At 41.3% G+C, this 15,107-nt stretch overlaps 1 protein-coding gene across 1 annotated transcript in view; it reads right to left on the reverse strand.

The window, feature by feature from the left end:
* Window positions 1–3,060: 3,060 nt before the first annotated feature.
* SARDH (sarcosine dehydrogenase) overlaps window positions 3,061–15,107 on the reverse strand; it is a 135,242-nt gene continuing 123,195 nt past the window's right edge. Inside the window, 1 exon segment of the mRNA XM_036749434.1 lies at window positions 3,061–4,182. Coding sequence (XP_036605329.1) covers window positions 4,057–4,182 — 126 coding nt within the window. The 3' untranslated portion in view covers window positions 3,061–4,056.

Consider the following 15,107-nt stretch of genomic DNA (forward strand, 5'->3'; position numbering starts at 1 on the left):
AAGTAGCTAATATTTGACTACACTTTTTTCTTATTCTGTATATACTTATACGTGTACATGCTTCCCCACCTCCACGATTCCTCAAATTAGAATGGAAGCTCCTTTAGAGAGGGCCTAGTGCAATGGATAATACATAGGAGGTGATCAATAGAAACTAATTAGTTGATATGTCTGGCACAAATGACCTACAGAATAGGGGGAAAAACCCACCTAAGTTAGGGGGAATCCAATGACTTCAAATGTTTGAAAATACCCAAGGACCAAAACTCTCATATTTCTTTAGGTGTCAGACTCCTCCCTCAGGATTTGTATTCTTTAGGAAGTTGGTTATATATTGTATTGTATTGTATTATACTATACCGTATTATGTTAAATCGTATATCATATATCATATATCACATCATGACATGATGTCATTAATTATATTATATTACACTGTCCTATCCTATACCATATTATGTTACATTATGCTATACTCTATCACATCATACCGTGTTGTATCATATTGGATCATATCACATTCTATCATCTCATATTATATTATACTTGGCCCAAACTTCTCCTTAGCCTGTTTTACCACAAGGAGACATTTCTAGAAAAGTAGCGTTTGGGATGTAAATGGTCATGGGCATAAGCCATAAAATTCCACCTTTATGACTTTAATTGGAAATAATGGGGCAGCTAGGTGGCTCAGGGGAGAGAGTGCAGGACCTGGAGTTAGGAAGACTTATCTTCCTGAGTTTAAGTCTGGATCCCAACACTTCCTAGCTGTGTGACCCTGGGCAAGTCACTTAACCCTGTTTGCCTCAATTTCTTCACCTGTAAAATGAGCTGGAGAAGGAAATGGCAAACCATTCCAGTATTTTTGCCAAGAAAATCCCAAATGGGGTCATGAAGAGTCAGACAGGACTGAAAAACTATTCAACAAGTAAACATTAGTGGACAAACATTACTACCTCAGCAGTCCTAAGATTTCTCTGAGAAATATGACGCAGGCGATTTTCCAAGGAACTCCCTTTTGTGACCCTGACAGAATCTCTCCCAATGTTTCGAGATCAGTCAAAGCCTTCTGAGCCAGAACAGCTCAGAGAAGACCCCAGATGTCACATTTTACTAAAATAATGTTGAATCCCTCTAAAGCAAGGGCCCATCAATGTCCTGTCCATGCCTGTGTTCCTTAATTGTAAAATGCAGGTAAAAATAATTGCCTTGCAGGGTGGCTGTCCGGATCAAATGATAAGTGTTCAGCACCATGCCTGGCACATAGTAAGCACTACATAAATGTTTATTTTCTCCCCCCCTCCCCTCCTTTTGTGTGAACCTCCTTGAGAAGGCTGTCAACAATAGGTGTCTCCACTTTCTCTCTTGTCACTCACTTTTTAACTCCTTACAATCTGGTTTCTGTTCTCTTCATTCCACCAAAACCACTCTCTCCAAAGTTATCAATGATCTCTTAATTGCCAAAGTCAATGGCTTTTTCTCAGTGGTCATTCTTCTAGACCATTCAGCAGCCTTTGACAAGGTTAATCACTTTCTTGTTTTTGACACTCTCTTATCTCTAGGACTTCCAGGCACCGATCTCTTCTAGTTTTCCACCTACTTGTCAGACCCCTCCTTCTCAGTCTCCTTTCCCAGATCCTCATCCAGTTGATGCCCACTAGCCAAGGATGTCCCACAGGGCTCTGTCCTGGGCCCTCTTCTCTTCTTCTAAACTGCTTCACTTGGCGATCTCATCAGCATTTAATTATCATCTCTGGACTGATGATTCTTCTATCTACCCATCTTGTCCTAATCTCTCTACCGCCCTCCAATCTTGCATCTCCAATTGTCTTTCAGACACCTCCAACTGGATGTCCAGCAGACATCTTAAACTCAACCTATCCCAAACTGAACTGATTAGTTTTCCCCCTCAATTCTATCCTCTCCTAACTTCCTTATCACTGTCAAGGACAACACCATCCTCCCAGTCCCTCAGGCTCAAAACCGAGGTGTCATCCTTGTCTCCTCATTATTTCTCACATCTCCCCACCATTTCCAGTCTGTTGTCAAGATCTGTCATTTCACCTTTGCAACATCTCTTGAATATGCCCCCTTTTCTCTCTTTTTTTAAGGCCACCACCTTCATCACCTCATGCCTGGACTGTTGCAATAGTCTGGTGGAGGGTCTGCCTGCTTCCTCTCTCTAATCCAGTCTCCATCCAGTCACCAAAGTGATTTTCCTAAAGTTCAGGTGTGACCATGTCACTCCCAGGTGCCATATCACTTCCTAGTCAATAAACTCCATCGGCTCTCTATTGCCTCTAGTATTGAATAAAAAGTCCTCTGTTTGGCGTTCAAATCCTTTTATAACCTAGTCTCCCCTTCCTTCACCCACTTTCCAGTCTTTTTATACCTCACTCCCCAGCACGTACTTTTCGGTCTAGTGACCCTGGTTTCCTAGCTGCTCCATGAACCAGACCCTCTATCTCTCAACCTCAGGTATTTTCACTGGCTATTCCCCTCTCCCTCCTGATCTGTGCCTCCACTTTCCCTGGCTTCCTTCAAGTCCCAACTAAAATCCTGCCTTTCCCAACCCCTCTTAATTCTAGTGCCTCCTCTCTGCTAATTATTTCCTATTAATCCTGCATAAACCTTGTTTGTACGTGTTTGTTTGAGTATCTCCCCCATTAGACTATGAGCTCCTTGAAGACAGGCACCATCTCTTGCCTCTTTTTGTTCCCCTAGGGTTTAGCACAGTACTTGGCACATAGTAGGTGCTTAATAAATGTTTATTGACTGACTCAAGCTGTATCTCTGACGTGAATCAGGAAAGAGAAGAGGTATCCAAACCATTTTTGTGTGTACTTGAGAGAACCAGCACATCATATATTCAGGGATGATAGCCAGTTCTCTGTGTCTCTGGCACTGAAGTCTCTCCTCCAGGGAGGAGATAGTCACCTAATTGGAGACAGGTTTATTCCTAGCACTATATGAATTATCCCAACCACATCCCTGTACCCTAGCAAGAAATGACTGACTGAATTGAATTAAATGAAAAGGTTAAGAAATTAAATACATAAATATTATTGTCACATTCTCACAAATATTTATTGAGCATGTGCTATGTTATCTGTACTGTGCTACCTCCTAACAATGACTGATACAAAGACATAATCTGAGCCTTCCCTCAGGGGTCTTCAGATCAAGTTTGCAGGTAAGACATAGGCATAAAAAGAATTTTGTTAAAATGATAGAGAATATAAAATACAAAGGAAAGTGCCATTAAGCAGAAGACTTCTGGAAGGCTGGCAATGAACAGGTCCCATGGTAAATGAAAATCTATTGTAGATGCACAGACGTATAACTGAAAGCTTGTTTTCAGGGGTTGTTCAATTATTAAACAGAATCATACTTCGAAGAACCGTGGGCCTCCCTGGAGCCTGGCCTTTGGGTTCAGGAACAAAGCCCTGCTTTAATCTTCCCCTGGGTTTCCCTTGGGAGCAGGAAAATGAATCCCACTGGGTCAGCGGCCCCTGAACCCTGACTTTGTTACAGTTTTAGGCTCATTGGTTCATGTCAATTCAATTTTTTAAAGTATTTACCAAATGTCTTCCATGAGATCTACACTGTCTCATGTATCTCTGGAGGATACAAGGAACAGTTCATCTGCTGAAGAAGGTTACAGTGTGGTTGGTGGAACAAATTTTTTGAATGGGGATCAATTGGAAAACCATTTAAGGATATGTTTTGACATATTTTCAAGGATTTTTGATATTTGAGGAAGTAGTGCTTCCCGTCACCCTAATTCTGAGTCTGAAAGTTTCTTCCAAAACATAACCAGAAAACAATTTCTTCAATAGACTGGACTTCATTCTGATTTTTAAGCAAAGAACAACAGGAGGACTCAGTCAATTCTAGGGCTCAGATAAGGAGAGGCACAGAATGTGTAGAAGTCAGCTGTAGTGGAGGGCTCGGTCCTTGGCTGGCTGGAAATGATTGTGAGCTTGTTCCCATCTTCCTTTCATCGGCCCCTGGCACTTCCACTTGCCAGGCAGTCAACATCAGAGACTTCTGGAGTTAATATATTCCCTTTACTCTCTTGTTGTCTGGATCAAATGGAGGCTTGACATGAACTTGGGCAGGGTAGATCACTCCCATCCTCTCAAGGGCATAGTCACCACTCTTCACAAACTCCAGGGATACCTGCCAAGTAGAAAAGAAAGAAGGCATAGGACATCTATCTTCCCCCATTTTTAAATCTAAGAACCTATGTGCTTTAAAACCACAGGTTGACCTAATAATAATAATAATTCATAACTCCATGATGTTTTAAGGTTTACAAAGAATTTTCTTCATAACAACTCAGGTAAACAAAAGTATGATTGCCCCATTTTACAGGTGAGGAAACAGACTCAGAGAAGGTTAAGGTTCTCACCCATAGTCCCACACCTGGAAGGAATCTTAGAGCTCACCTAGTACAACTCCCTCACAATTTGATGGTTGAAGAAGTTGAAGACAATTTTGGATATTAGGATTTAGAGCCATAAGGGACCGCAGGGATCCTCTAGTCTAACCTCTGCATAGTATGGATGAGGAAAAAGAGTCCCAGACGAAAGATGTGATTTGCCCAAAGTGACACAGAGAGTAAGCAACAGGGCAAGAGATTCAGACCCAGCTCCCCTGACCCTAAATATACGGTTATTTCCCCTCAGCCTTCTGAGGGCGTGTGTGTGTGTGTGTGTGTGTGTGTGTGTGTGTGTGTGTGTGTGTGTGTGTGTGTGTGTGTGTAAGTGCAACTAACTCTCCATCACTCTATCATGCTGCTCCTGGGGAGAGCTTGAGTTTTGTATCACTGAAGCCAACTCCCTTGGATTTTTGCCTTCACTTCTTTGGGATCTAGAAGTAGGAAGACCAGACAAAGGTCAAACAAACAATCCATTTCCCTTCTCTCCCTCCCTGCTCCCCAATAAATCCAGGTTCCTGAGAAAACAGCGGGAAGAATTTTTTTTAAAAGGATGGTTTCAGCTGAACATGGGCAGGCTCTTCAGTTTCTCTGAGAGATGCTGTGGTCACAGACAAGCTGAGAACCCAAAGTCAAATTGAGTTCACGTCCTAAAGGGGTGGAACAAATGTAGCCAGAGCTAACTCAAATCACTTCCCAAACACCGTGGCCTTTTGCTCTCTTCGCATCGGCTAAGCTCTACCTGGCTCTGCTACGGGAGAGTTGGAGAATCCAACCTACCCCAGAAATAGTCAGTTCTTATGAAGAAGTAAAAAAGTGTCATGTCCAGCCCAGGAGGGCTGATGAGATGTGACAGCTAGGCTGGCTGCATTTGCTGTGTCAGCGAGCCGAACTGTTTGGGCCGATTAGAAATGTGTGTTCTCTCTGTACAGCAATTAAACCCAGGGCTAGAACTATTGGAAAAGTGTCCTTAACTCTGCAACATAAAGAAACAGCATAATTTCTGGCAACTCTAGTCTTGACCGAGAAAAACAGATCTTTACATAATACAAACTTTGTAAGTAAGTGGGGCTAGCATACCATGAATTCATGGATTGTTGTGTGATGTGTAAAGCTACATACACATTGGTACTGGACATATAGTCATATACCAACAAACTGTAATTGGCTTCAGGGGATCCTAAATGTGGAGGGTTTTGTCTTAGCTAGAAAAGGGACTGTTCTTTTAACAGGATTCAACGTCTGTTAATCTCTGGTCCTGGTGGTGTATATCACCTGATAGAAACTCTACTTTGGTTTCTGGCCCAAGTGAATTCATGACTGACTTAAAAAATGTGTGTTTATTAATGAATTTTGTCTTTACATCGTGGGAATTTTTGGGAAGAAAAAGCCTCTCTCTTCCCTCTATATTAAACCATCCCTTGTGACAAAGATCAATAAAGCCAAAAGCATCTGATATGGTGGCCATATCTGCTGAGGTATATAACACTCTGTCATTATAGTCCCCGGCCACTCTGCTGTGAAGGGGGTAATTAAACATTTATCTTCGAGGTTGAATAAAAACTAGATGTCATTTCCCTGGAGTCTTATAAAAAAGGGCGTTGTCTTTACATTAATTCAGGTGAATTTTTTTTTGTGCTTTTCATTTCTGCCTAAGCACATTGGGGAAGGGGAAGAAGGTTGACATGGTGGACCACAAGACCAAAGAATGATAAAACTGAAGAGACATTCCTCAAAGCTCTGTTCTCAGTCCTCTTTTTGTCTTTCTCTCTACAGTTTTTTTTTCCATTGGCACTTCCACCATTCTTTCTACCCCCTTTATGCTGATGACTTCCATATCTGCATCTCCAGGTCAGACTTCTTCCTGAGTTCCAGGCTCATCTCCACCTCTCTTATAGAATGCTTCAGTTTCAAGTCAGACTCACCATATCTCAAGCTGGTTTATTATCTTTCCCTTAACTATGCTCTTCTTTTGTTCATTTCACTACATATGTCTGTGGCATCACCACTTACCAGGTCTCCCAAGTTCATCATCTGATATCCAGACTGTGATCTTTCTCTTCTCTCATACAGAATTGATTGCGTTCTGTTGATTGTGTCTATGTCTTGGTATCTATCCTCTCTTCCCTTCATCTGCCCCATAGCCACCATCCTAATATTGGCCTTCATTACCACCTGGACTATCATACTACCCTTCCAATAGATCTTTCAGCCGTTTGGCTCTTCCTACTTCAAACCATCCTTCACATGCTGCTAAGATCTATCTTCTTGCACATAAATGTGGTCATGCCACTTCTCTAAATGAATCGCTAGTGCCTATCAAGTAGTCCAAATGCCTTAGCTTGTCATTCAAGGTTCTCTACAATCTAGAGACAGCCTTTACAGTTATTTCATATCACTTCCTGCACATACCACAACAAAAATGAACTACTCACCATCTCTTGCACATATGTGTGTGTATATATGTATATAAAAGTATGTATACATATATGTATGTATATATGTATGTATATATAGATATAGAGCCTGATCTCCTATCTCTATGCCTTTGCTCATGCTGTTCCCTTTCACTTATCCCCAAATCTGTTGAATTTTTACCCACTCATCCACCTCAAATGCCACCTCCTCCAGAAAGATCTCCCTGATCCCTTTAGTTAGTTATGACCATTCTTGCCTCATGGAGCACTTTGTACTTCTTATAGACTATCCATATATTGTTTTGTTATATGCTTATTTTGTAGGTATAATATGACAGTATTAGACCATAAACTCCATGAAAGCAGGGAAAATGTTTCATCTAAATTTAATATCTCACCCAATGCTCTCCCCAAACCTAGTAAGCACTTGAGAAACATTTGGGGGATTGAAACAAATGTGAACATAGAATACTAGAACTGAAAGGGAGGTCAGAGATGTCTGGTTGGACATTTGTTCCGATCCCCTCATTTTGTAGGTGAGGTAACTGAGGTGAGAGATGGGAAATTACTCACTGGAGGTCACATCGTTAATCATCAACAGGGTTGAATCCATGTATGATGGCTTTTATGTACATCACGCCGTCTGTCATGGCCCTGTTGAGGCTACTCACACTGATTAAATCCAGGGTCCTTCCCCTATCTCCACAGCCCTCTGAATTCCCAAATAGGGGGTTATATGTTATCCAGGACTCACAGATTTCCTAGTTCTGAAACCTTGCTTAAGCTGTTAAAATAAATTTCCCCAAACATAGCTTTCTTCTACCAGTGACTTTATCCAAGGACAGAGCAGGCATTTAACTACATGGAAAAAATTGTGAGGTCAACAAAAAGTCATCAAACCAAACTTCTGCACCAAAAAAACCAAAACAACAACAACAAAAAAACCCCCTTCCTTCTTTGTGTTTGAAATTCCACACTTAATGATTTATTCTGAGAGGTAAGGTGTCATAGGGGGTAGAGAGCTGGTTTTAAAAGTCAGAAAGACCTGGGTTCAAGTCTATGTGACCGTAGGTGAATCCTAGTACCTCCAGATATCTCTCTAATGAGTTTAAGTTGCAGACTAATTGCTATCTGTATTGGCAGAGAGAGGTTCCCTCCTGGAAAGTTCCCCTGATCTGTGAAATTGCAGGTCTAGACAAGGAAAAAATTATTCCTTTGGGCTAATATTGCATATGATGATAATAACAACAAATTACACTGACAAAACACTTTAAAGTTTACCAAGCATTTCTCCCATGACAACTCTGCGAAATAGAAGTAGGTAGAAGGGAGATAATTTAACAGACTGGGAAACTGAGATGCAGAGAGGTAAAGGTCCTGTTGCTGGTAAGTGTTGGACCTGAGATCCGAATCCATTCCTGATGCTCCTCTTTTCCCAATATCATTTTGTTGTTTTCTCTCCTTGGGGTCCTCTTTTAAAAGATAAATCCCCCTAGGAGGGATAACATATGATTAGTTCATTAAAACCTCAGTATGAACGTATCTGATTATTTTTTCAGAGCACCTGAGAGCACCAGGGGCCTATGGGTAGAAACAGAAGAGGTGGGAGGTGAATCAGAGAAAAGAAAGGCAAAACATCAGAGACAACCCCCTTTAATTTCACACAGAACTCGGGCGGCAGGGCTCCATGCCCCTCACCAAATCCTGGGGGCCTGAGTTGGGAACTTCAATCTGGCTTCTGTATTGCCAGCCATTCCCACTCCCCCACCCCTACCCCCCCACACCCTTTCTCTCAATTTTTCCCTCGTGTAGACTTCCAATTAGCATGTAAATCAGGCTGGGAGTTATCACACCCAACTGAGAGATTAACGTCTCCCGTTAATGTCTGCTTAATGAACACTGTCTTTCTGGCAGGAAACATTCCGGGTTGGCGGCTGAGGAAGTCAGTGGAAAGGGAGGATTGGTAGAGAGAGATTAGACAAGGAGGCCACCCACCACCCACGCCATTGCCTCCCTTCACTATCAATTTGCATAGTTTTCAATTTGGCCTTAAGCAGCCCTGGGTGGAAGGTGAAGGACCTAGAGAAAATCTCTCACATTCTTTTCCGGAAGGACTTCAGCGTTGGCAGCCATTCAAGCTTTTATCGAAGGCCAAGAAGACAGGAATGTATTTGTTTCAGCGTGAGCTGGATTGTCCTGGTATCCCATGCTCTTGCTCCTCCTCTCTCTTCTCTGAGTTCTCATCCGTCAAGGCCTGATTCAAAGCCTTTCAAGCCTTCCCTGATTATCCCAGCCCTCACTGACACTTCTCTTTTCTGAGCTCCAACAGCACTTAGACTCTATACACTACAATTTAACTCTTTATATACTGTAATACATGGTAGAATTTGGGGTTGGGACAGACCTTAGATGGACTACATAATTAGGAGTAAGGGTGACCTTAAGGAAGTCACAATTTCTTTGGGTCTCAGAGAGGCTTCTTCTGTAAAATGTGGATGGTGAACCGGAGCAGTGGTGTCAGATTCAAATAGAAACAGATGCCTGTGGGCTGCATAATGACTTAGGAAACCACAAATATTATCTATGCTGTATTTTATTTTTATTTATTTTGGTAAATACTTCCCAGTTATATTTAAGTCATTCAAGTTTGATTTCTCTGGACTGGATGACTTCTAAGGACCCTTACAGCTCTCCATCAATGGTAAAGGATATGATAGCTCAACCTAATTATTTTCCATGAGGAAACTGAGGCCCAAAGAGATTGCTAATGACTTGCCCAAGGTGACATAAGTAGTAAGTCACAGAGCTGAGATTTAAACTCTAACTCCAAACCTTGTATTCTTTCCACCAAACCTTGCACCAGGCCCTGAGGAAGTTAACTCATTAGTCTTTGAAACTTCTGTCCTGGGGCTCAGTTGTTTTGATTGGGGTAATTGAGTGAGTGAAACCTAGCTCATGTTGGCAGCCACTATAACATATCATTGGGGCAGATAGGTGGCCCAGTGGATAGATTACTGGGTTTAGAATCAGAAAGACTCATCTTCCTGAGTTCAAAATCTGATCTCAGATACTTACTAGCTGTGTGACCCTGGGCAAGTCACTTAACCCCATTTGCTTCAGTTTCCTCATCTGTCAAATGAGCTGAAGAAGGAAATGGCAAACTGCTCTAGTATCTTTGCCAAGAAAACTCCCCAAATGGGTCAGGAAGAGTCAGACACTGCTGAAATGACTCAGCAACAACAACACCATATCATCTGATGGGCCCCAAACCTTAGACCGTACTTCACTTTCATACCATATCAAGCCACCCACCAGGTTATGTTATCATCTGCCTGCCTGCTCCTTGTAACCCTTTTGTTTTTACAAAGGTCATGTCAGTTGTCCATCCTGTGCATAAACCCACTTTCCCTGTCACTACTGTCAAAGGCACCGGCATCCTGCCAATCCCTAGGCTCACAGGGACTCTTGAACTCACTCCACAGATGCAATCTTTTGTCAAGTCCTGTCATTTTTTACCTTCCCAGCCTCTTTCCTACACGTCTTCTTTCCAGACCCATCACCACTACCTTAGTAAAGGCTCTCATCACTGAATGCCTAAACAAGCAATGACCTAACTTTTGGTCTCAGGCCCCCTTTAGACACTTAAAAATTATTGAGGAACCTAAAGAGCTTTTGTTTATAAGAAATTAAAGTGGGGCATCCAGGTGGCGCAGTGAGTAGAGCACTGACCCTGGAATCAGGAGGACCAGAGTTCAGATCCAGCCTCAGACACTTGACGTACTTACTGTGTGATCTTGGACAAGTCACTGAACCCCAATTGCCCTGAGTTCCCCCTCAAAAAAAAGAAATTAAAGCTAATAAAATTTAAAAATATTAATTCATTAAATTAATAATAATAATCCCATTGAAAGCTGATATAACAAATCTTAATAAAAATAACTATTTTCTAAAAAGAAAAAAATAGTGACGAGTAGCAGTGTTTTATATATTTTTGCAAATCTCTTTAAATCTAAGCATAACAGAAGACAGCTGGATTCCTATCTGCTTCTGCATTTAATTTGTTGAATATGTTTTGGTTGAAGTATATGAAGAAACTCTGGCCTCATACAGAGAAGAGTATTTTAATAGGTGAATAATGTCTTAATATTATTAAAAAAAACAATTTTGACCTTGGAGACCCTGAAAAAGTCTCCAGAACCTCCAAGAGTCGGTGAACTTTGAGAACCATGGGCCTAGATGATTGCAACAGCCATCTCAATAGCTCTGCTCTTTCTTGACTCCAATCCAGCCTCCACTGAGCAGCCAAATCGATTTTCCTGAAGCACACATTTGGCGAGGGCATCCCCCTCCCTCACTCCCACTCAATTAACTCCAGTGGCTCCCGATTACCCCCACGATCAACTTTAAAAAGCTCTGCTTAGAGTTTAAAGTCCTTCATAATCTTGCCCTTTCCTATCTTTCCAGTCTTCTTATATTTTAACTCTCCTCCATGTATACTCCAGCAACACTGGCCTTTGTATACCTCCCATGTCTATGCCTTTTCACTGGCAATCTCCCTCCTTGCCTCTGCCAATGATTTTCCCTGGCTTACATCCAATCAACTCAAAATCCACCTTCTGCATGAGGCCTTTTCTAGTTTCCCTCAAACCCCCCCTACTCCCCACAGCTGAGGCCCTCCCACTGAGAATATTTCCCACCTACTCTGTATATATCAGGTAATTAAATTGTTTTTTCATGTTGTCTCACCATTACAATGTGAGTTCCTTGAGGGCAGGGACTGTTTTTGCCTTTCTTTGTATCTCCAGCATTTAGCAGTGTCTGGCACATAGTAGGTGCTTAATAAATAAATGTTTGTCATTTGACTGACTGACTTTGACACCTCAGTGATGATAGGCTCCTTTCCCTGGCCACCACTCCCTTTTAATATGTTTTTCCCTTTTTTAATGTAAGCTACTTGAGGATAGAGATTATCTGTCTTTGTATTTTTGTGTCCCTGACACTTAACACAATGTCTAGTACACAGTAATATTTAATATATGCTTTTTCATTCATTCATTCACATCATGATTTGACTTGAAATTATGTGAACTATGTGCAGCTGTAAATCTTGGTCACTAAATGAAATTGTAAATTATAAACTCATGAGCTTAATGACTCATAGGTTCAAAGCTGGAAGGGACCTTAGGAGGTCATCTAATTCAACCTTCCTATTTTAAGGAGCCTTTATCTTATCTTATTTTTTCAGTGTTTTTTTTTTCAGTATTTTTGGTATTTTTTTTTCATTGCTTCAGTTATTTTTTTCGTGTTCAATGCTTCATGACCCCACTTGGGGTTTTCTTGGCAAAGATACTGGGGTGGTTTGCCTTTTTCTTCTCTAGCTCCTTTTATAGATGAGGAAACTGAGGCAAACAGGGTAAAGTGACTTGCCCAGGGTCACACAGCCAGTAAGTGTCTGAGACTGGATTTGAATTCAGGAAGATGAGTCTCTATCCACTTTGTCTACCCATGCCACCCATGTCTAGCATGGGTGTAAGTGGAGCTTTTCCCAGGTTGCTGATGTCTGCAAGGGCACACTTAGAATATAATTTTAGAGCTGGAGGAGGCTTTAGAAAGTTATCCAGTTCAATCTTCACATTTTAAAGAACCTTCCCCTTCTCTTATTTCTAGAGCTGTAACTAGTAAGGAGAGGAATAGGCTTTCTCAGGGTGCTGACATCTAACTGGGCATATTTCCTCTCTGGTGAGGCCTGCTTCCTCCCTGCACATGCTACCTGCCCTGTAATTCATTCACTTTGCAGTGAATAGAGGAGTGCATCCTCCTAGCAGCTGCCCCTGGCTCCTCTAGCATGATACTCCTACCCCATGGCCCACTTTACTTCTCAACATTCAAAGGGGCAACGGCCAGAACTCTCTGGGGAATTGATTATTTCCTCTCGGTTCAACTGCACCTGTCTACCGTAATACCTCTCCTCCCCATGCTCTCAACTAGACCCAAAGTGGAACTATTCTCTGGGCTGTCACTGACTCTCCCAACTTAGTTTGACTTAGCCATGGTGTTTCTAGTTCTTCTCCCTGCTAACACTCAGCACAGAGCTGGAAACAGTCACATATTTAATGAATATGTGTTAATTAACTATTTGATTCCCACAAAGTTTCTTCCCTTGGCCTTCATACTTCTACCCCACTTGCCAGAGTAGAGGCCTTGAAATGAGAACTCAAACTCTAGGTTTAAGGGAAGGAATATGAAGTACCTTAATTCAATGTTCTATGCCCAGAGCATAACACAGGGCCTGGCGCATAGTAGGCACTTAATATTGACTGATAATGTTCCTTACAATTGTGTATAGCTTTTCAGACTTTCACACCTATAACCTCATTTGACCAATCATTAGGTGTTTATTAAATACTCATTCTGTGCTAACTTTCCATTAACTAGATTGAGCCCTCATAAGGTATATTTCCATCCCTAGCATCTAGCACACGGTGGTCCTTTATCCAATGATTGTTCATTCACTGAGAGTGAATGGTGGTGGTGGTTGGGTAGTGAGAAGAACTCTGGACTTGGAGCCATGAGAGACTTAGGTTCAAATCTCACTCCTGGTCACTAATTATGTAATCCTGATCATTTCACTTGGGGTGGCTAGGTGGTACAGTGGATAGAGAGCTGGGCCCAAAGTCAGGAAGACCTGAATTCAGATCTGGCCACAGACACTTACTAGTGGTGTGACCCTAGGCAAGTCACTTAACCCTGTTTGCCTCAGTTTCCCCATTCATCCAGTGAGTTCAAGAAGGAAATGGCAAGCCACTCCAGTATCTTTGCCAAGAAAAACCCAAATGGAATCATGAAGAGTCAGACATAACTGAACAATGAGAAGTTAATTTCACTTAGCCTTTTTGGAGCTCAGTTTCTTCATCTGTAAAATGGGGATATTAATAATAATTGAAGAACTTACCTCAGAAAGTTGTCCGGAACAAATGAAATCATGTGAGTCAAGTGCTTTGTAAACCTTAAAGCATATATATATATATATATATATATATATATATATATATATATATATATATATGTATATATATATATGTATATATACATATATATATACACATATATATATATATATATGTTAGCTATTATTGTTACTGATGGCAAGATAGCTAGGTATAATGAAGAGAAGGCTGGTCTCAGAGTCAGAAGAATGGATTCGAAAATATGAGCACTCCAAGTTGCCCCAGGGAATTCTCTAAGATTGTAAATTAAAAATGAGTTGCCAATCTACGTCAATGGAGGAAATTTCCTCACTGGGAAAGCAAAAATGTGGACCCAAACAAAAGAAATTCTTCAAGTTTTCATTATTATTATTATTGAGATAACAGGGTAGATAGAGCAGTAGCTTCAGAACCAAAAAGATCTGGGTTCAAGTTTTGCCTCTGATACATTCTGGCTCTATGAGCCTGTACATGTCACTCAACTTACCTCTCAGTGCTCTAGGCAACTCTTTCAAACTCTGACTTACAGAATAAGTACCAACCTGTATTCGTAGAAGTGGATTCCTCACCTGGGAGTTCTCTATACAAATGAAATCACAGGTCTAGTCCCCATTCCTGTCTTACTGAGTTAAGAAACTTTAAGCATTTGTCAGGAAGTTTATTTTCCCTCTTAGAATCAAGGAGGACATTTCCTAATCAACAGCTTGCCATCTTATCTTAGTTGCATTGATTTTGTTTGTGTAGAAGGGCTTTGGGGGGGAATTGGGAAGATCCAATTTTCTCTTCCAAAAGGTTTGAGTTGAGAGCTTTTCCTTTCAATTAATTTTTCTACAGAAAGTCCAAGTATTGAAAATCATTCCATTGGCCTCCAAGCCTTTTCAAAGTACTGTAATTGGTGTTCGGAGTACTTGTTATGGATGGTGAGGATAATGATAGTGTTTCTCACCCTAAAAAGCATTTTCAAGAGAACAGCAAAATCATCTTTTCTCCCTTTTTATGTTGCTGGTCTCTCCAACTATAAGGATTTAGGTACTTCAAGTGCAAGGTTACCCATGGCCTCTGTTACAACAGAGGCAATGAGGACAGGAGCTACAATGGAGGCACTGTGTGTGTAGAGAGAAGGGAGCAAATAGGAGAGATGTGTGGTGGTGAAATCCAGACAACTTAGAAACTGATTGGTTGAGGTGGGTGGTGAAGAGGGAAGAGTCAAGGATAACCCTGAAGTTTGAATCTGAGTGATTATCAACAAAAATAAGGAAGTCT

This window comes from Trichosurus vulpecula, chromosome 3, assembly GCF_011100635.1.
Source record: "Trichosurus vulpecula isolate mTriVul1 chromosome 3, mTriVul1.pri, whole genome shotgun sequence".
NCBI classification, from domain to species: Eukaryota; Metazoa; Chordata; class Mammalia; order Diprotodontia; family Phalangeridae; genus Trichosurus; species Trichosurus vulpecula.